We start from the raw sequence: 23064 nt of genomic DNA, 5'->3' as shown, positions 1-23064 counted from the left end.
TAAATGCTATAATTTTAAATATTTTCATATTATATAAAGATATTCAGTGTAGGTAATAAGTTTTCTTGAGCTACAGAGATAATGAAGGCATAGTAGTCATAACTGAAAAATTTCAGACTACATACTTTTTTCCCTTGCCCTTGTGAGTTGCAAATGGGAATTGTCTGACAAATTTTCCCCAAGTTTTTCTCTTTGGTATTTAAAATGTATCTGGTTTGTTTGTTTTTTTTTCCTTGCAAGTAAATGTTGCAAGCCAAAGCAATGGGATTAGAAGCAGTACAGGGAGACAAAAAATAGGACTTTGTTGTGAAATTATGTAATTGTGCTCCAGGTTGAAATTGTTTTCTAGGTAATATCTATGCACATTATAGTTCTTTGTTAAAAGTATCATATCAGGGTAAACGTTATATGATTCCGGTGCAGAGCAGGAATACTAAGCAAAGACAGATTTTACTACTGTTGTATCTGTAACACCAACTGGGGTACTAAAAGGGACTCTGCTGTGCATTGTCATCAACAATGTTATAAACTGTGCTCCACTTTCTAGATGGCCTTTGCAATCTGATTGCCTTAAATGAAACACTGAATTACTCTTGAAGAACACTAGTGAAGGCAAAAGGATTAGAACAGGTGTTACCAAGGTCATAACTTATTAATGATATTAATATATGAGGCAGGAGGGAATCCCCTTCGATAGTGAGATCCTAGGCTGAATCTGTGAAGACAAGATGTAGAGAGAAACCCAGAAAACTTGTGAATTACTCTTGGAGAGGAAAATAAACATGAAACTATATGTTGTCTAACTTTTATATTCTTTGTCAGTGCAGTGTTTTAAAAATTTTCACTGGGTAATAGTGCAAAAAGTATTTCTTTGACTCAGGGCAAGGTTGAGGTGAAAGACTTTTGGTGATATAACTTAGAAAATATCACAATTGTACACTCTTGTGTTACACATTTCTCTGTCCAATAGATCTTTCAATGTCACAAACAGAAATGCTTTTTCTCCTTGCCTGTTCAGAATAAGGTTGTAATGTAAGCACTTGCTTTCCTGTTTCTTTCACACCACTCGCAATGCCTATTATATGCATTTCAATGTCATTTTCATCCTTTTCCTCCTGCATTACTCTGTGGTTACCTTTGAGCAATTTGCCTGCACTGCTGTGTTCCAGCCCCACAAAATCTGATCATGTAAGTGGTCCCATTGATTCCAGTATGTATACTTAGTCCAGGGTACATGATCAAAGGACCAGTTTATACCCTTCAGATATAGATAAATGACTATCATATCTTAAAGTCATAATTTAACCACAGCACAAATATGGCTTTGTTTTCATCACAGCAGTTCAGTTACTCTGTCACAATAAATTTAACATATCTGATTGGGCTTCTGTTAGCGCTTTTCAGTGTGTTGTCATCTTTTCTTTAAAGAACCTTAAGGTTGTGTGCAGACACTAGGTCGTCTAGGAGAAAGAAATCCTATAGATGGAGTAACATGAGTCACATCGAGTGACCCCTAAAAATTGGGATTTGAAGCCCAGTGTAAATGTTCATTTGTGTTGTCACTTCTCTGTGTCATCTTCTTTGTCTGTGGTCTTCAAGATCACTTTGATATCAAAGGAAATGTGTGTCTTTTGAAAGATTTACCTTTACCTGTGGTAGTTGTTGTGAGAGAAAGGTGGAAACTAATGTGTTTTTATTTAACAATTTCTCTTCATACGTGCACGTTTATTCACTTTTTTTTTTCTTTTCTGATGTTTGTAAAAACAGAATAAAAAATAGTGGAAGTCTGCCGATAGAACTTTTATTCAGAAAACAAGCCCAGTAATTTGTTCAAGTGTTTGTGCTGTTAGATTGTCTGTCCGCCTCCTGTTATTACTCAGTCACTCTGCAGGAATCAGACTGGTCAAGGAGTGATGTAGAATTGGGAGCAGTTCTCTGTGTAAAGATTTGTGCATGTGGCTACATGAGACTTCTAAAATCATAAGTGCTTTAAACTATTAGATAAGGCAGATTTTGATGTGATAAAGTCCAGGGAATTGCTACTTAAGCATGCAATTCATGTTAATGCACCCTGATCCCTGGTGAGTTGCTGGTTAATCTAAGTGGGTTATAGCATGGCCTCTTGGTAGCTTTTCTTTAACTGATGCATGGAACAGAATGCAATGTTTCTGCACATTGAATATATGACCGTAGAAAGCTGAAAAGGAGTCCATCTTTTTTTCTGATTACTGTAGCTTTAGATTTTTCCTTATTTCATTAACTTCTGTTATACATAAAACTTGGCCTTGAATATAATGAAATTGATATTCTGTGCTTAATAGTTATAGTCCTCTAGAACTGGGATTATTTCCCGTCCCCTTCTCTTCCCCCCCCCTTCAGAGTTCAATGTTTTCTAGGCTTCCCACAGGAAGAGGTTGTTTTGAGCCCAATAGAAATTTCATTGAGTGTGTTAGGATTTGAAGCTGAAAGACTGTCAGAAGAGGGAAGTTTGAAACTGCTGGTAGAACTGTACAAATTGTATTACTTATGTAGAGGTTACAGTTTCTCTTTTCTGCTAGACTTTGGCAGGGTACATAGGGCATATCTGTGTGCACATCTTGGTGCTACAAAATTGATCTCATATCTTAGCTAAGCATCTAGTCTCAGAATGTTTAGTGTTTTTACTATTTGGACTGCACAGATAAATCAATTTTTTGTCGAAGTGTTTTGATTCTGTGTAGTAGCTGCTAGTCATCTTTTACTAATAATTCTATATGTAGGTCTGTGGGCATATTACTTTCCATTGTCTTGGAAACAAGCAAATACATTGTGATAGTCACTTAAGTGGCATTACTGTGCTCCTTATAAAGATGCCCTACTTGTGAGTGCAAAATTGGTAGCACATTCTTATGAGGAAGAAAGCACCTTTTCTGGAACCGTTGCTGCTGCTATTGCAGTAATGGGATATCAAGCAGGCAAAACTGTATGTGTTATCAATGTCTACAATATAATTTCATTGACTTACAATGTTTAAAGTGAAGGTATGATAGTAAGCTTATATAAAGTGTCACATTGAAGTAATCACTTGATTTTATGGCCAATGAGAACATTTTAATATTCACATGAATTCTGAGGATGCTCTAGGTTGCATGAAAACACAGATACCAAGGTATGTGATTAAGCATCTAGATACTGTAGTGCTGAGAAATACTTAAATAACCCAACAAATAAATGGATTAAGTAAATGTGGGTAAAAGTAAACGAGAAGGCTAATCTTAATATATGAATAAGAGTTTTGTCTAAAATGCAAAAGAAAAGAAAAAAAAAAGACCAAAAAAGAGGATAGTTTAAGTCATTGGTTTTACTTACCCCACCTTTGGCCAGTTTTATTTATTTGGTGTTTGCCTAAGTCTCTTTGCTCATGCTTTTATTTTGCCAAGATTTCTGTTCAGCACTCTTCAGGGTAATGTGTTAGGTTGGAGTCAGATGATGAAAAGGAGCCCATGTTTGAATCCAGAAGAAGCACATGAGCTGGGACCATCAGGCTTGTGAGTTGAGCAGAGCTGCCTGTCTGCATGAAAAGGGAACTCAAGGAATGTCACAGATGTGTGGGTGCTCCACTTATTTTCTGAAGTTGTAGACCTGAATTATTGTACTGGGGCTAGCTGGCTGGAGATAATTTGCTTCATAACGGTGTGTATGGTGCTGTGTTTTGGATTTGTGACTAAAACTGTACTGATGACGCCCCAGTGTTTTGGCTATCACAGAACAGCACCTGCACAGTGTGTATGCTAGAGGTGGGCAAGAATTTGGGAGAGGACCATCTCTCTCTAAAGTCTCTCTGGAGAGACCTACAAGAGCATGTACTGACAGAACAAGGGGAAATGGCTTCAAACTGAAAGAAAGTAGGTTTAGATTAGAGAACAGGAAAAAATTCTTCACTGTGAGGGTGGTGAGGCACTGGAACAGGTTGCCCAGAGAAGTTGTGGATGCCCCATCCCTGGAAATGTTTAGGGCCAGGTTGGATGGAGCTCTGAGCAACCTGGTCTAGATGATCTCTAACAACCCTTCAAACCCAAATCATTCTATGATTCTATGACACTGTCAGGATGTCTGCCAACAACTGACTGAAGGGACACTCCATACATGTGATATAGTATTCAGCATTAAAAGTTGGGAGAAAGAAGGAGGAAGTGGGTTGTTTGTAGTTATGGTGTTAGTCTTCTCATGTAGCTGTTATGCATACTGAGGCCCCACCGTCCTGGAACTGGCTGAATATCTGCTTGTTAATGGGAAGTAATGCTAAAAATTCCTTATTTTGTTTTGCTTGCACATGCATCTTATGCTTCCCTTGTCAAACTGTCTTTATATTGATCCACAAGTCATCTCTCCCTCTATTTGTTTTCTCCTCATTCTGTGGGAGAGGGGAGGGAGTGAGCAGTTGTGTTGATGCTTGTCTGCTAGCCGTGGTCAACTCACCAAAACTGCAAATCTTCAAGAAGGAGCAACTACTGTAACCACAAGCAGGAATAAATGTGTTGGAGGAAAATCTCGGTAGGTTAAAAGAACCTCCAGTCAGCCAGCCCTAAGAACCTAAGAACTATCTACTGGGACTTTAAGGACAGTTGTTTTGAATGTCCCATTGATAACTGCTTGGAAAGGGAATATTATTGAGGAAACAGCAGTGCTAGGAAAAAAAAGTAACACAGATAGGGTCTGATATCAGCAGACATGAGCTCTGCTCCATTCCTGTTTTACAGTGGTTTACTTTCCTGCCTTCCTTCTCTGTAATGAAGATCTGCTTTCCTAATTCTTCTTGAGGTCCACAGGCTGGGAGTATGGAGGGCATGTGCTGTACCAGTGTGAGTAGCAACAGAGCACGGGGGGAGCATCTTTTGCTCCTAGAAGACTCTTTGAAATTGTCCCAGTGTTGGGTTTGTCAGGTACAATCAAGACCTACAGTAGCTCTGTGAATTGCATCAGAAGTGCTGTCAGGCTAAGAAATGAGAGACGGATTTTTCTTACTGTAAGGAATAAATTGGTTAAGTATGCATAGCTTGATTATTTGCTCAACATATGAGAAAATGAATATCTGTGGTTATTGAAAGCAGGTAAATCATTAAAGGAATAGGTTAACGGAAGGAATAAATGGAAGTAATTGGATAAAATTATTAATGGGCAACTTAAATACAATGGAAATTGTCCTAGCAGTAAATATAAATAAATTTTGTGAGTATTACTTGAGGAAAGTTAGTTTTTATGAAACTTAAGTTAAATATTATTAAACCTTAGAAAAGCATAGATCAAGCATTCAGTAGAGGCTCTGTGGGGGTAGGATAGATTAGTTTGCACATTTTCACAGAGAGGCTTAAAAGTCAAAATAGACGCCTTTGCCCTGTTCCCTCCGCAAATTGGTTAAACAGTCTATAGGGATTAGGTGACTTGGCCAGCAATGCATAGAAGTTCAGTGGCAAAACTGAGCTTCTAAGGTACCAGCCCTGCTATTATAACCACCTGGTGGTAATCATCCTCTCTCACAAGGGAAAGGCTATTTTTTGTTAAAAAAGGACTAAAATACTCTATGATCCCATAGCTGTACTAGTATACTGAGGCTTGCTGCAGGAAACCCAAGTGGTTCTTTCACTTTTCATACACAAACTGTAAATATGTGTAGTTCCTAGGTTCAGAAAACTAATGATAAATATGGACATAGGAATTAACTTCTCCTTAAATTAAAAAACAAAAGTACTTTTTTCAAATATATATGCCAAACACACAATTTCCATTTGGGCTGGCACGTGAAAATAATTTAGAATTAAGAAATAATGTGAGATTATGACCAAAACTCATATTCTGCATTTATTGCTTTATTTTTATATTTTCAATCACTCTGAAGTTATTATTAATATTTTTAATATTAATTTTTGGGATGCTAATGTTATCAAACCCAGAATTTGTAATGGTGTGCATATTTGTGCATGGGTTGTGCATACAAAAGATTCTGATATTTATACCATATCTCTAAATAATATTGATAATTTGAAACTACATTTATTAGTTGTTTTCTAAAACATAACATAATATAAAGTTTGTTAAAGTTAAAAGAGTAATTTGAGCCAAATAATATGATAATATAGTTAATGTCGAACTATGTTTTTTTTGAAACAGCTAAACTACATTTAGAGTTACCAAATAACTTCACTGGGAAGGAATCAGGACTGCTGAAAACATTTTTATATATGTAATATATACATACATATACGTACATACCTTAGATATGTATGTGATAAACAATAGGAGGATCTTTGGAAATGTTTTTCTCCTATTGAAGCAGAAGGGAATCATCAGTACTTGTGATTGTGCTCTCTAAGCAGAGCAGTGATAGTTACTCTTTAAGGGTGAAACTGAGCAGTGCAGTGATACTGCCCAGTTTGCAAAAAGCAGGCATAAACAACAAAGTGTTGCCCTAGTTCTATGTTTTGTTTTATTCTCCGATCTGATTTTTTTTCCTAAAAATATTGTCTGTTTTGAAGGATTTTCCTTAAGAAATGATAAGGGGCCAATGCCAAATCCCAGAATCACTGAATATTCAGAGTTGGAAGGGACGCACAAGGATTGAGTCCAACTCTTAAGCAAATGGCCTGTATGGGAATTGAACCCACAACCTTGAGGTTATCAGCACCGTGCTCTGCTCAACTGAATTAATGGCAGATTTTTTTGTTAAAAAAATGAACAATCCCCCCTTTTCCAAATCCTCAACCAAAGAACAGAATTGTTCATGTAGGAATATCCTAGCAGATTTGAGAAATGCTTCATTTATTGTTTATAGATAATCCAGTTACTGTAATTGCTGCAAAAACGATTGGTAAATGTTCTGCTGTTTTCCTATTTTAAGGCATTAAACAGAAAAGCTGCTTTATATTGAAGTGGCCCTCCCATATGTACAGCACATAATACTGTTACTGTGTGTGGTGTGTGAATGAAACACGGGGAGTTTACAAGCATACCTGCAACTTCCAGCAGATTAAGACCATTGACAAAAAGGTGAAGCATCCTTTGAGCTTCAGGCTTTTAAAGAAAACCAAGTCTGTATACAAAGTGCATTAGAAATATGAAGTGCTGTGACAATTAAAGGCATGTTGAATTTGGAATACATTTAATTAGAAATTACTACATTGTGATCTACAACATGAAAAGAAAGATGTGGTACTCAGGTGTTGATGAAGATCTGGTGTGAAGAAAAGTAACCTTGAAGATCCTTTGTAATGATTAAAAAAACAATTGCACTCATTCATCAATGAGAAAGGCTTGGGAAATATAAAAACATTGCATTATTGATCTGCAGTATTTGTGGCATTATTAAGTATGTTTAGCAGTTGTAGCAGCAGGTTTTGCTGTCAGATGATCTCCACACAGAAGAATGATAGGAAAATTATTTGGGATTCTTAGTCTTTACCTGGAAGCTGCACATTTTATGGCAATGCATCTTCCAGTATCCAGAAAAAGAAAAGAACATTTTAGTCTGTGAGGCTCAGATCAGGTGAAGCTTTCAGGTTCTTCTATAGATAGACATTATTGCTTTTTTATTCTGTGTATAGAGTAGATAAAAGAAAATCTGAGGGTCCTCCCCTAGAAAGTATGATATTAGTAGAAATGCCAGGAGATAATTAATTTCCCATACTTGTCACTAAAATTCAGGTGTGCTGTATTAAGGGAAGCACCATAAAGAGCTAACTAACTTGTTAACCACAAAATATAAAAAATCAAGGTTGAACTGTCTCTAAGTTTGGATTCAGATTTGGGAAACCTTCAGCCTTGTTTAGGAAGAAGAATTCAAGTCAGACTTTCTCTGTTGCTTCAAGCTGAAAAAGAAAATTTTTATATTGAAGATTTTTCAGCAATTTTTGATTGTGGTATTCTGGTGAAATCATGACTTGCTTTGTGGATTTGTTTATTATTTATTTATTATTTTTAAAGGATTTTAAAACAGTCACAAAAAATAGATACTGAATTTCCAAACTGGTCTAAGTTGTGACTGTGTATTGTATTATAGATTATAATTGTTAAAAGTGGCTTTCAATCCAGGAGTTGGATGGAGCTGGAATTAGATTAGTATTACTTTAAAAATCTTCAGAAAAAGAAAAGTTTTCACTAGTAAATGTTGCTTCATTGCAGTATGAAGATTTTGTCCCTGTTGCAACAAATTTTCTTTTGAAACTGTTACATTGTGTGTCTTTGATGGAATTTCTGCTGAGGGCTAGGAAAGATCCATCCTGAAACAGAAAGTGAATTTCCTAATATGGCTGAGTCCATAGCTAGCTACAGATGGGTCTTGATTTGGGTTTTCCTAGACCAAATACAGTATTGAATTAACTGCTGAGCTAGGTTATTGTTTAACCTATGCTCTAATTTTCAAAAATTCGAGTTAATGGTTTCTCTGTTTTACATCATGCAAGTCCTGACATGTTATGTAAAATCAAGTTTTTGTTTAACTAAGAGGAGAGCTTATTTCAACTGCTATGAGTCCCTCCTATGCAGCCTGGTCAAGTTTCTCTCTCACACGCAATCAGAATCCAAAATTTGTTGTAAGTTTGGTTTTGGTGTGGTTCTGGATGTGCTGATTTGTGAAAGAAAGCAACTCTAGCTGAATTCTGGCTTTGATATTTTTTCACTCAGAGTAATTTCTAGTGTGCAAATGGTTGTCAAAGTCTGACAAATGAAAATACAGAGAAACTTCATATAACACCATTGTAATTTCTAATTAGGTCAAATTACTATCACTTGAATGCTTTGTGGTGGAAATCCTGTGGTGGAACTTTCACCTAGGAAAGACTAACGCAGAGTAGTTAGATCCAAAGAGGCTGTTTATGGCCTCTTCTTATCATGGAGAGCAGAAGGATTATGCTGATAAGGGGGTACTGTAGGTTCCTGAAGGATTTTTTAACACATGTACCAAAATCATCTGGAAAGGAAGGCCTTGTGTTTAAGGCCCCTTCAAAATAGAAATTGAGCAAATACTAAACAAAAAAAAAGACCAGGTATGACACTGGCAGGCTTGTGAAAGAGCACTTGCGATGACACTGTAGTGATTTGGTAAATATGATCATGACTCCTTTAGGTGGTTTGTGTGGAGATAACATGAACCACCCCAAACAACTCCATGTGAAATAATTTTCGCGGTGAACAAGAAGGGTTTTGGGTTTTGGGTTTTTTTTTTCTTTTTTTTTAAAGCAAGGATCGTTTAGACAGGTAATATATTACATTAGAGTAGAATGGTATTTTCTTCTGTAATGCTTTCCTCTTTGTAATGGAAGACAATGGTTTCCTCTTCATAATGAAATTTTTTTCAAGTCTTCTGGTAAGTTGGCCCCACAGTTATTTATAAATTTTAGTTATTCTTACAGATTTAAAATTTTCTGGATATTTTCTTATGTTTGACATGGCTTCTTGCAGAATAAAACTGACAGAGCATTGGGAATCGTCTGTTACTCTATGAAGAAAATGTGTCAAAGTCTTACTCCTGATAGGAACCATCATCTAATTTCAGATTTAATTGTTCTCCTACATCACTTCTTTCTTTCAGGAAATCAGATAGCAGAAAAGTAGGAAATCTCTTTGATTTGATGATCTTAAAGGTCTTTTTCAATCTAAATGATTCTATGAAATAAGTGGGAAGGTCTATTGAAGGCTTATTCAACTATGTTGGTCCCAGTCAAAAATGCCTGTTCTGCCTTTGTCCTATCCTGATCTGTAAGACCTGATCTTCTGCTTTCTCAAAAATGGGTCAGGTTTTGTGTGACTCCAAGAATCTTTAACTAGGAGAAAGCTGCTTTCTCTCACCACTCTCTAGACTTGTTATTTCTACTAGGTAGAAATAGGAGGAGTGTGGTAGCTTCCAGAATAGTAGCTTCTCTGGCTCTTGACCTGTGTATCCATACAAGCTTCTGCTACATGTCCACAGATAAAAAAGCTCCTTTACAGTAAGGCAGTATGTAATTTAAATGGGGAATTACTATAATTGGCCAAGGCCAAAATGAAAATTCTTTTTATCTAATTAACAAAGTTTTGAATAGCTTCATCCTGTATGTCATACAAAACTCCGATGATGAAATTATTTGTAACAAGAAGAGCAACATGATTCTTAAATCAGATTAATAACTGTATCAGGAGCATTAAAGTCAACTCTAGGAGTTGAAAGCAACATTTAGAGTAAAGCTTCTATGCTGTATGTACTCTGACATTAGTGTCACACGGGTCAGGAAAAACACATAGATGGATTCATACATGCAAGCATTTCTTTCCCAGCAAGATCCAGAAATGGCTTTTCTGAATCAGAGATGGAGCAGTCCTCTACAATGAATTACTATTCCTCACTTTTTCTATGGGGAAGCCAGCATCCTTTACCTTTCTTTCTTGTTTGAAGATTGCAGCATGACTGCTGGGGTACCTTTAGAGCAACAAACCCATACTGATTATAAAATAAATGGTGACCTAGCTATTTACTAGCATGGAGCTGCTGTGTGTCTATTCCCATCCTGCAGCCTCTAGCTAGATTGACTAGCAAATTGACTAGAACTTCTCCTGCGAACCTTTCAGCTTGCTCTTAACAGGTGTAAGAAATAAGTGCAACAATTTCATTAGGGAAAAGAGTTAAATAGGGTGAAAAATAGGTTCAATGAGGGATTTTTTTGTATGATTTGAAAACACATTGTAGTACCTCAATCTCAAGAGGTAGCATTTCAAGGGACATTGACAATTAAAATTTAGTTTAACAAAGAAATAAAATTAATTCAATTTTAAGATTTCTGAAGCAACAATTAAAAACTCCATGAGTTTCAGAAAACTCTTTTTCCTGTCAGAATCTGTGTTATTCTACCACTAACCATTTCAATTTCCAGAGAACTTAAAAATAAGTAAATAAATGAAGGAGACCATCCTAACATTGCTGCTTAACCTGAGAAGAATACTTGAGTGAAAGAAAACACCCTGAACAGTGATATTTTCTCAAACTTTCCAAATTAAATTGTTAATTATAGTTCAGTACTATTAATAAAATGAGTATAATTAAGCACTGGTTAGTTAAGGAGCTATGTTATTTTTAACTAGAAATTGTTCCTTGATAACTGCAACTTGGACAATATATGTAAAGATGAGTATCACTGGAAAAATAAAATGCCCAAAATCACACTATTATTGAGAAAAGGGAGAAGAAAAGAACTTTCTTTTTCTGCTACAGAGATTTTAATGAGGAGAATAAACACTATTCTAGCTGAAAAAAAGTGGAGACTTTTTGGGTGATAATATTCATATTGAGTGCGATGAGCTGGGGATATATCAGCTTTTTGCTCTAGGATGGAGAGGCAATACAGAAGATTATAGTAAGTTAAATACGATTAATATGAGTAAGAGAAGCAAATACGTAATGCAGTAAATAGAAGTTCAAGATCAAAGTAGTGAAGGGAGTTTAGTGATCATGTATCAACAGTTTTGTTTGTTTTGCTTATAAACATCCATCTAAAGATGTGGCTGTGAAGAAAATGATCAGATTTTTCTCTGAAACTTTTCTAAGCAAGGGACAGCCAGCAGGTAGCAATGGTCAGAGGCTAGCAAGGGATGAAAGGTTGATTTAAAGTAGTTTGCAGTAGACTGTGGATAGATTAAAACGGAAATATCATCACATTAGTGACAACAGATAAAACAATGTTTAAAGAAGAAAGAATCAAAGAAGATTGTGAGAAATACTTACGGAAAAAAAAAATTAATACTTCTAGAAGCAATAAAATGAAGGAAGAAGGACTATTTCAAAAGAGGACCAAGAGGGAATGTAATCCTAAATTGTGCTGGCATTTGAAAAAAAAAAAAAAAATCCAATCCTTTCCCAGTAGAGTGTTTTTAATGCATTCCTCACTCAAAAATATAGCTGTTACATATGAGAATGACTTTATATAAGTTTATGATTGTGCTCTATCTTGATTAAAAAAATCATAAAGCTACAATTTGAATAATTTTTTACTGTAGTTGTTAGAATAATGCCATTAGAACACTGTAAATTTTATGTTTATTAGAATTTTTGTGTTTGGTCTCAAAAAAATTCATTGTGTATGTCCCAAACAGAAGTCTGCACAAGATTGGGATTGGGGTGTGGGAGGGAGGGAGGGACATGGGAGGAAGGGAAGAAACAGGGTTTATTTCATATTTTGAAGAAAATCAGAAAATTCATTTCAAGTACTTCTAAGCTAGGAAAAAAAAAAGTCCATGTAAAGTAACTTCAAACTAAGGGCAAAATAAAAAGCAAACCAGAGGATTTTACTTTTTCTCTGAACTAAAATTTAAAAAGTAATTACATTCAGAGCAACAATGTTTATGGTGCAGTAAGTACAAAATTTAGACCAGTGGCTAAATCAGTATATTATAAAGCTCTATTATCACCCAAATCCTGCATTAAGGAAAAAAGTAATTTGTTCTCTTATTTTTAGGCTTCTGCCTAGGGCATGTTTGACACAAAACCCATACAGTTTCCTTTAAAAGCTCTTTGATTACTAAATAGTTTTGTTTAGAAACTGCACCTTTACCCTTAAAGTGCAAAGGCAAAGCTTTTAACATGGTGGTAAATGTTCTCCTGTACTTCCTACAGCCCTGCAGATAAGAAAAAAGTAAAAGTTTTGGCTTTTAAAAGAGGGTGTAATTTCTTTTAAAAGAACTGTAATTTGCATTTGCAAATCTACATGATTTTTACTATTAAATTAAACCCAACAGGCAGTTTAAGTCCCAAGGTAGTGGTAGAGCTGAGCAGTAGTGTAGCAGATACTGCAACTGAATTACAGAAGGTATAAGCCACCCTTAAGGGAGATACACAGCAGGGAGGACCACTTGCAGCACAAAGCTGTCAGGGAAATCTCATAGAAAACAGGCAAGTCTGGAAATACCAGTGCTAGTTGGACAAGAAATAGATGACAACTTATATGAGTATCTGCAAGAGATGTGTGCAAAATTTGTCAGTACGTGTCTGGTATATACACAGGTATATTTGAATAAGGGGATTGCAATTCCTTAGTTCTCTCATAACTAGAACTTTGAAATTCTTAAGCATTATATCCCTGTTATGTTCCCATGCCTCTTACTTAAAGCGTATTAACCCTTTTTACAAAGTTCATCTTGCTGGTTTTATGCATTCTTAGACTTTTCCACTTTGCATATGAAAAGCTTAAACTTTTGTGTGGCTGTCAGTCGGTGGAAGGACCTGTGTTACAGTGCAAAGTGCAATCTTTGCACCTTCCAAAAAGCAAATGCTGAGCATCAAGCCCACAGACATCTAGTGCAGGAGAACAGATCCTGACAGTATTAGCCACAAAAGATGTGTACGCAATTCCTTGCCTCAAAGTATCCACTCCAATGTTGTGGGTCCTCTCTGGAATGGACTTGTAGGAGGGCAGAAGAGGAGGAGAAGACTGCTGGGCTTGCAGCAGTCATAGTAATTACTCTAGGATTTTTTTCTGGGGAGGCCATTGGGAAATATAGGAACAATCCCTCCGTTCACCAAGGGAATTTGCAGACTAGGCCACTTGCTGTACACTGGAATTACAATTTATTATATGTTTTATAAAAGCAATAGTTTTTAATCATGCATAATTCACTGCAGAACAGGCACAGAAAGCAATTGAAGGTCTGGAGATAACCTGAAGTTTAAAAATGTCCATTTTAAAGTAAGTTTTTCAAGGAAACAAACCTTCCCTTAACCCATCATTTAAGCGATTTATTTAGTCTTCATGTAGAATAAAAATTTGGGCAGTATCTAATCTGTCTGCTTATAGAGAAAGTTGTTGTTCATTTACCACCTGACAGAGAGAGCTACCCTGGGGGTTAACTACAGGTTCTGGTACTGTCTGAGGGAGGCGGCAGCAGTTTGTGTTATTTCAGTTTTTATAGTCCTTGCCTCTGTGTTTGCAAAGCTCTTTTAAATTCACCGCTAAGAGTCAGCCCAGCCATAAGACTGACTATGTTGATGTTTACTGTGGTGTGGGTCTCAGTGATACCTTGCAGCAGCAAGTTCCACAGGTTTGCCACCACTTACTGTTTGGAAAAGTATCATTTATTTTTATAAGATTTATGACTTTTTCTCATTTCAGTGGAGACACTTTTTCTCCTCAGATGAGGTAGGGTAAATAGTTCCTGATCTACATTTTCTCCCTGCCATCTTTTATCCTTTGACCATGATCGTTCTTAGTCACACTTTTCTGTAAACACTCACAATCTTTTCCACCAGTTTATCAATCTTACTGCACCTTTTTCTGATGTATCTTTCTGAGATGGGCTAGGCAGAAATGAACAAAGTAGTCCAGATGAGGCCAAATTATTGATATATATATAACAAGTAAAATCTTAGCCCCACTGAAGTTGCTGTATATCTAAGGGTTGAAGTTTCTCCCAGTGCTGTCACATTTCCTACATTTTTATTCCTTCCATTTTTTTGTACATTCAACTTCAGAATTTGGCAACTTAGACTTAATCTAGAATCTTACTGATGTGAGCATCCACTATTAAATTGCTGTTAGTCCTCAGATTAGGAGTATAGCTGTGCAGACAGGATTAGTTCCCTCCTCAAACTACTTTGATGAAAAGGGTCAAATTTTTTCTGGATTCACAATTGTTATGGAGGTTAGTATCAAATCTTGATGTTAGTTTTGAATAGCTGAAACTGAGAGCAGCAGCACAGACTTTGAAACAGTGCTGTTTGTGTTCACAATGACCTTTAACTGCAAAATCTGCTAAAATACATTATTTAGTATATGAAAGTAAACACACATATGTTTCTGCCTCAGTAAATGACTGTCCACAGTGCAGTATGAGTATGAGGGAAAACAAGTCAGAGTTTTTTTTACAGTGTCTGCAGAAGAAATCTGTTGATTTCTGTTTCCTCTCCAGAAATATCTAAGAAATGTTCAGATTGTTGCTGCCTAATAAATACAGTAAATGAAATGTTAATAAATCACCAGCAATTTAGCCTGACAATAACATGGATTGACCACATTGATTAAATTGATTATGTTTCATATATTTACAATATGTAGACACAAGCCTAATTTATTTTCTGAAGAGTTCAAGGTAGGTATCACTGGTTTTTAAAAAAAGGCAAAACAAAACAACGGTGTAGTGTTTGTGGTTGCTATCTGCAATAATCTAATGCTGACAGAGAGCAGTATTTTATTTAGTAATTAACAGTGTAAAGGGGAGAGAAGCTGTCATGTTGGTTCTTAAGCTGGGGAATGTGATGAAAGATGATATCTGCGATCTCATCCTTTCCACTTGTTTAGGATTGTCAGAATGAGAAATGTCAGCATTATGAAAGCTCAGCTCTGCTCTTGATATGATAAAACCCTTCAAAAGCCAGTCTTTCTCTCCCTCTCCCCCTCCTTTCTCCCTCTCCTGCTTGCACTTGCTTTTTTTATTTATCCTGTTTTGTTAGATGGCAGAAATATAATTCTTTTCTTTCTTCCCATTATAAGCCACCATTTTTGTTTTATTATATGTTTCACAACCCCTAATGCCCCACTGAAAATTACCTTGTTAAATGACAGTGTTTCAAAGCCATGAATCCTTTCCACCATTCCCTCAGAGGTTTGAAACAGTCAACAGACTGTAAAGAATAAATAATAAAAAAGTATTGATTATTTTGATGACTGTGAGATTCAATTAAGTATTAATTTTGCCCTCCAGTGGACCTATCAAGGTATTCAAAGGGGAGGATTCGGCTCAACTAAATGTGTGCTGAGTGCTTCAGCCTTAAATAGGGAGAAAATGTGTTTACCTACAGTATTTGAAGAGGAGTGCATTGATGCACAGAGTCCAATATTTAAGTGCTGTGCAAATTAAGTCCTGGTGACAGTGACATTGTTTTCGGCAATATGAGTATTGACTAAAGAAGTGCATTTGATGACAGCTTAAACTATTTGTATTGATTAACATTTTCATAGATTATCATGTGTCATATCAAATTCACTTTTCAGACATGAATACATTAAAAAACCCATAGGCAAACATCGACCAATGTGAGGACAGGACAGAGGGAACATGCTAGCCAACCTATTTGCTCGCTGGTCACCTGTTCTCTGCATAAGAACCATTTAGGCATGAACTTTGCAATAAATAGCTGCTAGAGAGAGCAACAAGGTCACTTGTTCTTTTTCTTTTTTTCAGTTTTTTTTTACTCTGCTTTCCATGCTGTCATGATATTATGCTTATTAGTTTACAAACGGAATAATTGAGTGTGCTTGGAAATAATGTCTGACCCCCAAACGTCCTCAACGAGCGGAAGATAAAACAAATTCAAATCATCAAGAAAAAATTTAAATGTATATATGTATGTGTAATGTTTTATGGGGGATATGATGTCGCAAACACAAGAATAATTGCTAAATGTATGTGTAAGTATCTTCCCTAATTTTATCTTTTAGAAAATGTTTTGTGTGGTTTTTATTTTCAAAAGAAAAATGTGTGTTTGTGTGTTTATGGACTTTTGGACCATAGTATCCCAGAGACAGGAATAGTTAGAAATCTATCACTCTGTTGAATGTATGTAATGAAATGACTATTTTATGCTGTGTATTTTCGTAGATATGGTGGAATACTAAAAACTGTGTATTTGATTTTGTTGATGTTGTACAGCTGAGGATGCTTTTTTAAATCACTATGGAGCCCTCACAGGGTGCTCCTCTTCCATAGCATTGGAGCATATAGGAATTTCTTTTCTTACTGTGGTAAGGACAGGGTGACATACACACACAAAAAGCACAACCCACAATTAAAGCTGTGTTGGTTATGTTGCTTTCTTAGAAGTTTTTCTCCAAAGCATCCTGAATCTCTCACATGCTAGTTGAGCTTTAATAGGGTGGGGAGTAATGGAAAACTCATTGGATCTGTAATAGCTCTTCACTTGACTGCAGCCAGCAATAACAGCAGGAGCAGCCAGAGATAAGAGAGAGAGAGAGAGAGAGAGAGAGAGAGAGAGAGAGAGAGAGAGAGTGAGAGTGAGAGTGAGAGTGTATGTGTGTGTGTGTGTGTAAGAGAGGGAGTGGAAGAGACAGTACACGTACACCAAAGCTGCCACTTTTTTTTCCCTCTCACTCTTTTTTTCCCCCATCCTAGGATCCAATGATAGCTGGACAAGTCAGTAAGCCCTTGCTGTCACTGCGGAGTGAAATGAATGCAGAGTTGAGAGGTGAGGACAAGGCAGCTACTTCAGACAACGAGCTGAATGAGCCCTTGCTTGCGCCTGTGGAATCAAATGACAGCGAGGACACTCCCAGCAAGCTCTTCGGTAAGTCTGTCTAGGTATTTCATTTCACTGCTACCATGTTGTCCGGAAGAGCAATCTCCCCCTGTTCTTTTTTTTTTTTTTTTTCTGTTCGCTCAATTTTCTTGTAAGTAGGAAGGAGTAGCTTGGAGCATGCAAGCATATAGCCCTCTGCTCCCGTTGCAACTGGTCACCAGAATGACAGCATCAGTCCTGAAAACTTTTGTTAACAACGAACATATTTTATGCAAGTTGCAGATGTTTTGTCTTTTTTTTCAGATCCATGGACTCTAATGTAAAATAAGAGACGGGGATCATTTTCTTCAAGTACTTAATTAACATTTTTTGCATCAGGTGCTGGTGTGTCTCACATGCTACCAGCTCTTTTGAGGCTGGATTAAACTGAAAAGTTATAATTTTAAATGGTAAAAATAAAACTGACTGAAGAGAAACTAAACATTCTCATAGAAAACACTTTGTACTGAATAAACAAAGACTAGCAATGGTATTGCATGTAGAGCTAAGGTTTTTGGAATTTAAATTAGAAATTAAATATTTCTTCTCAACCCTGTGGAACGAGAAATTACCTTTTCAATTTTTATTTATTTTTTAATATTCTGAATTGTGCCAGATAAATGTAACCTTTCACAATCAAAACAAAGCAGCAAGAGTGGCACTCCAACACAGACATCTGTCATTCAAACAGATGACACCCTGTAAGCCAACTCAAGCAACTCTGATCTCTAATCAGAAAAGGGAGCAGAGCTGTTGAGGTGCTTGCTTGAGTGATAGATGTTGATAGATGCCTGAGCTGGAGCAGCACTGTATGGTACATTGTGACATTTTGGGTTTAGAGGGACTGCACTCCTGAAAGAGTCCTTTTAATTATTTCCATTTGTGACCTGAGACAAACCTTAATAGAAATGGAGCTTTTCCTTATTTTTCATTATTCTATAGGTGGAAGTTGAAGGCAAAACGATCTTGTTTAAAGGGAATGCAGCTTTAAGGGAGTGAGAGTGAGAGCCCATTTTCTAAGGTTCAAGTTTTGATTTCATAGTCTGTAAGGAAATCTGTAAGAGTGTTCAGATTTCAGTATTCCAGCTACAGTAACAGCTGCAACATTTTTTCTAAAACAAAGGAATACCTGCAATTTTATATTAAAATGTTCTTTACCCATTACTTATAGATACAGCACAAAATGTTTGACTAAATAGCTTCAGTACAGATATGGGAAAATCATAATGATTAAAAATCCTAAAATTTAATTTCTCAATTGCAGTGATGACCATTACTGAATATCACATCCATTTTAAGCACCCTCTTAGTAATCATTGTTTCCATGGAATGCATAATTTCCATTAGCAGTTTGAATGTTCAAAAAACATATAATAATTGTTTTAGCCTATTTCATCCAGGAAAGAAATGTAATGTGTAAAATTCAGAGGGCTATTAGTTGTCTAGAATAGTATAAATATCTTCAGCTCTGTTTATATTTTATTTGCTCAAATGTTTAGGATACATCTATTAAATATAGCAAGGCATATACAAAGCAAAAAATGGGCTTTTAATTTGGGAAGAGTGAAAATGTCTGTTTGCTGTTTTTAGATCAGGCAAGTTTTCTAATAAAGGGCAGGATATTTTTTTAGCCATTGTCATTTGGCTGTTCTACAGTGGTAGTGAAATATATACAGATACTTTCATTAGAGTTGCTGTGTGTGATATAGAAATGATATGCAACCATATCTTGTCTCTTTCTGGACTGAAAATATAATTTATGTCCCTAAAAGCATTATTGAAAAAGCTACAAATTAATATGTTATGCTGTTTGTATTGGTGAAATGTTTACTAGCCTGATACTTCTGCTAAAAAGATGTTCCCAAGTAAGAAAAGTAGGAGAAATAGTTCAACTGCCTCAGCATGAACTCATGAACCATTTATTGAGGTTTTGTTACAATTATGACAGATACTACAGATCTATTAGCAGCAACTCTTGTCAATTAATTTTAGTAACTTTGAGAACATAAAAGTAAAGAACACGGCCTATTTTGATAAATTTGAGCATCAAACTGAGCAAATGTAAAGTAAAGATGATTAGCCATTATGTCACGGGTGCATCTCTTGAGACAGATTTGCAGTAAACACTAAAAATAAATGTGTCATTTTGTTTAAAGTTCTGATACTCAAATATAGACCAATCTGTTAAGCAGGAGAGGGAGGAGCATTTTAGAAAGTCAAGTAGATGAGACAGGTCCATAGAGAACAAAGTTTTTCTACATTGATGCTTTCATGTTTTTTGAAAAATTTGTGAAAATAGTGTACTGATTTAGTAGGAATGAATGACCAACATTTGAGTGTCTCCTTGATGTTAGCAATATTTCACAAGCCTTGTTTTCACATAGATGAACAGAGTTGAATGATGAGATGTGAAGAGCTTTATTCTCTTTTACTGAACGCATTCTGCTTAGCTTTTTTTGATGGATGAGTTTATTTCTGCAAACACCTGCATTGCTTACCTGTACTTTTTCCTAAAATCCACCTCCTTATTCTCGAACTTCCTTGTTTTGGTATTTCACTGCATGCCATAGAAACAGTGGGTATTTATTTTTTATTTTGGTAGCAAATAGTGCAATTCATTGTAAAAATGGCACTTCTTTGGTACCTGATGCCAGTGAGGAAAGGGCAGGAGTACGATTAGTTGTACTTATTTTTGAAAAGATGCGGTACACTTTTGTTTCTCTTCTGGATGCTTTGCTATTGGTGACAAAGCAAATGAGAAATACCAGCATAAGTAGTTTCTGATGATCTGAAATAGCTCCCACCTGAAACTGGTGTACAGGTGTTTGGGAAGATGCACTTTGTCACTGTGGTGCAGTTGTTACCTGTGAGTAATGACAGGAGCAGCTGTGATTAAAGGGGCTGTTCTTGCTTGTTGTTTGCCGGCTTTCTTTCTCCTGGCGGTGGTGATTTGGTTTGTTTCTTTGTTTTGTTTGTTTTTGTGGGGGTTTTTTGTGTGTGTGTGTTTTTTTTTTTTAATTTGTTTCTTTTTGAAAGAGAATTCTGTCCTATAGTCTGAAAGTCTGTAATCCTCCAGTTCTGCTTTTATACCAGTGGACTTTTTGGAATCTGCATATCTGCATGCAAAAGACTTTTGATACTGAAGTCATATGAAACAAGAAAATAGTAGAAAAAATGGTCAGTAATACTTTCTGAAGTGCAAAATATTGGTAAAGGACTTTATCCTGAAACATACTAACTCAGAAGTAGAGTTTTGAAATGTGTATTTAGCATAGCTACAGTGCTTTGGTTACAGGAATTGCAGTTTTGCTGTACAGTATGAAGCAAAGTTGCTTTGCAGGAGATCTTGTAGTGTATTATTTAATCTTTAAAATATTTGTGAAGTAATATCTCCTATTTTAACCATAGGATGTAATTAAGAAACAGAAAAACTGAGTCTGGCTCTTGACATTCCAGGTGGTGTCATTTTCGAATCAACTTGTCTTACTCTGCACTATGCTTCAAAGTAGTAACCCAGGTCAAATGCCATGGTGCTAACTACAGAAAGCTTTTGTTAATGTTAAGTAGTATTTCCTCTTGATTAAGAACCCTGGGATTTGATCCTAAATTAATGAATCCTAGTTGCCATTTTATACTATATTTTCAAACAGGTTTAGTATAAGTTATGAAGTATTCTCTGAAAAACCCTTAGAATAAGAAGAACTCCTTTCATGTTTATCTGTGTAATAAACTGTTGAGATTGAAAAGTTGGTATAGACACCAGGGGCGTGTCGTATATAAAATTCTCTGTACAGTAAAAATCCCAAGAATGAAGTGGCTAGTCCAAGCATCAAAAGCCCCTGTGGACTCAGTATGACTTTTCTGGAGTTAGATCCAGTCCTTAATTAATCCTTTATTGATGGCAATTTGTGGCATAATTAGTTATACAACCATAGATGGTTAAAAAATGCTGGGAGTGCACTTGCACCGATACTAAGGTAATTTTACTGTATTATAAAAAATTACTCTTTGAGATTGAGGCTGTAGTTCTATGCATCGAACTTATCAAAATAAATAAAGCTGTAAGTATATAGTGAGGGCAATACCAAGCCTATTATTGTGGAGCACAAGTGTTTCCTATTTAATTATTGCTGGACAGCAAAAAAAATTGACTGCTAACCTTTTTTTTTTTTTTTTCACTTTGCTGGCAAGGTTTTGTTCCAGTGAAATTAAATCTTAGGATTCCTTGGCTGGGTCTGAAGACTCTGGTTTTCTTTGGTTCATTAGCAGGCTTTTGATCTTTTCATAATGCTGTGTATGCTTGAAATATGGAGTGAGGTTATGGGAGTTAAATGAATCTGCACACATTTACATAAACAAGGTTTTGTTTTCAAACCCCTGTGTTGGCTTTAGGATTTTTATTTTCCTTTCCCATTTTGTTACCCATGTTTCAGAACTGTGTGCATCTTTATGTATAACCATACATACTGCAGAGAAACAGGGTAGAAGTTGTTTCTAGCTGATTATGTTTTGTTAGTGAATCCCTTGTATTACTCTGTAAAGAAACATATGTTATAATTTTCTTTTTTTGTTGTTGTTTGTTTGTTTTTAAATTGGAGTTGCCTTGATTAGAATTTATGGCACTGGAATAATTTCGGTTATGAAGAATAAAGGACTAAATTGTCTTTTACCTCTTGAGACATTGCTCTCTACAGGTCAAAGCAGAGGTCATTGCCAGGTTGCTGTGAGGAAGCTCACATTATCATCCTTAACAGTGTATCTAGCCTTTGGGGGCATCCGGACTATGAGCTTTTCTTTCATCAGTGTATTTAAGGGTGATTCTCAGTGGTTTGGTTATATCCTCAAATTTTAAAGACCTGTAACATCAGGAACACTTTGATAAAGTTTGATGATTTCAGTAGAAGAAAGCAATGTGTGTTTGTTGCTCTTCATGCATTTTAAAGCTCACTGTACTGACAGTGAAGTTCATGGCCCAAGTGGTCTCTGTATTAAAATCAGAGCCTTCTTTTAGATGCAGCAAAGTTTTGAAATATGTTCAATCTGCATATAAAGATTCTTGTCTCTTCACGTAATTTTATTCAGTAATTTTCACATTGCAGTTGCTTTGTTGTGAGACAGTATAGGTTATTCATGTCATAGGACTGATTCTGCTAGTACTTGAATGTGTGATATTTTATTAAAGCAAGTAATCTGTGGATTAGGAACACTATTTCATTACAAAGACTGTGTCAATGAGAAATATGAATGGGTGGCATGTTTACAGAACTGGATCATCATACAGGATTTTAAACCCATTTTCTAAAATGTAATAGTGTCTTGTTCAAATAATGAATAAGTTCTCAAAGAACCTGGAGGTCTGGCTACGTGATTGATTGTTATTTCTGAAGGATATATTTGACATGAACATTTTTAAATATGTATTTGCAAATAGTTAGGGATTTGAATAACTACTCTGAATAATGTTATTGTCTGGTTTCTTAGGAGAGTTCTTACTCTGTCAGTGGGACATGTACTTGTGAATGAGGAGTAAACGCCAATTAAAGCCTAAAAAAATATTATGGCTACTTAAATGCAAAGCAGGATGCAACAGTGAGACAGAAAATCCATCCTCAGCTCAGCGTTCCTGCTGTGCTTAGGTATTGCAGGTATCTCAGGCTGTGGTGATGCTAGCACGTACATTTTGGCTCTGAGAAGACCAGAGACTTAGTCCCTTAACGTCTGATGAAAGCAATATTGGGCTGATGAAGGACAAATGTTGCAGTCCCACTTCCCTCGCCTGT

General features: G+C 36.0%; 1 protein-coding gene across 7 annotated transcripts in view; it reads left to right on the top strand.

The window, feature by feature from the left end:
- POU6F2 (POU class 6 homeobox 2) overlaps positions 1-23064 on the top strand; it is a 353312-nt gene that overhangs the window by 79771 nt on the left and 250477 nt on the right. For 6 of the 7 annotated variants that reach the window (XM_027655870.1, XM_027655869.1, XM_027655873.1 and 3 more), the window contains one exon: positions 17122-17293. In XM_027655870.1, the coding sequence (XP_027511671.1) occupies positions 17128-17293 (166 nt within the window). In that variant the 5' untranslated portion in view covers positions 17122-17127. Of the gene's footprint in view, positions 1-16242; positions 16401-17121; positions 17294-23064 lie in introns of those variants that run through there. The other variant, XM_027655871.1, reaches the window with a different exon arrangement.

Source organism: Corapipo altera, unplaced genomic scaffold, assembly GCF_003945725.1.
Source record: "Corapipo altera isolate COAL_440 unplaced genomic scaffold, ASM394572v1 59, whole genome shotgun sequence".
In the NCBI taxonomy this organism is placed as follows: domain Eukaryota; kingdom Metazoa; phylum Chordata; class Aves; order Passeriformes; family Pipridae; genus Corapipo; species Corapipo altera.
Note: the sequence above shows the minus strand (reverse complement) of the source record. Positions and strands in the feature narration are given on the sequence as shown.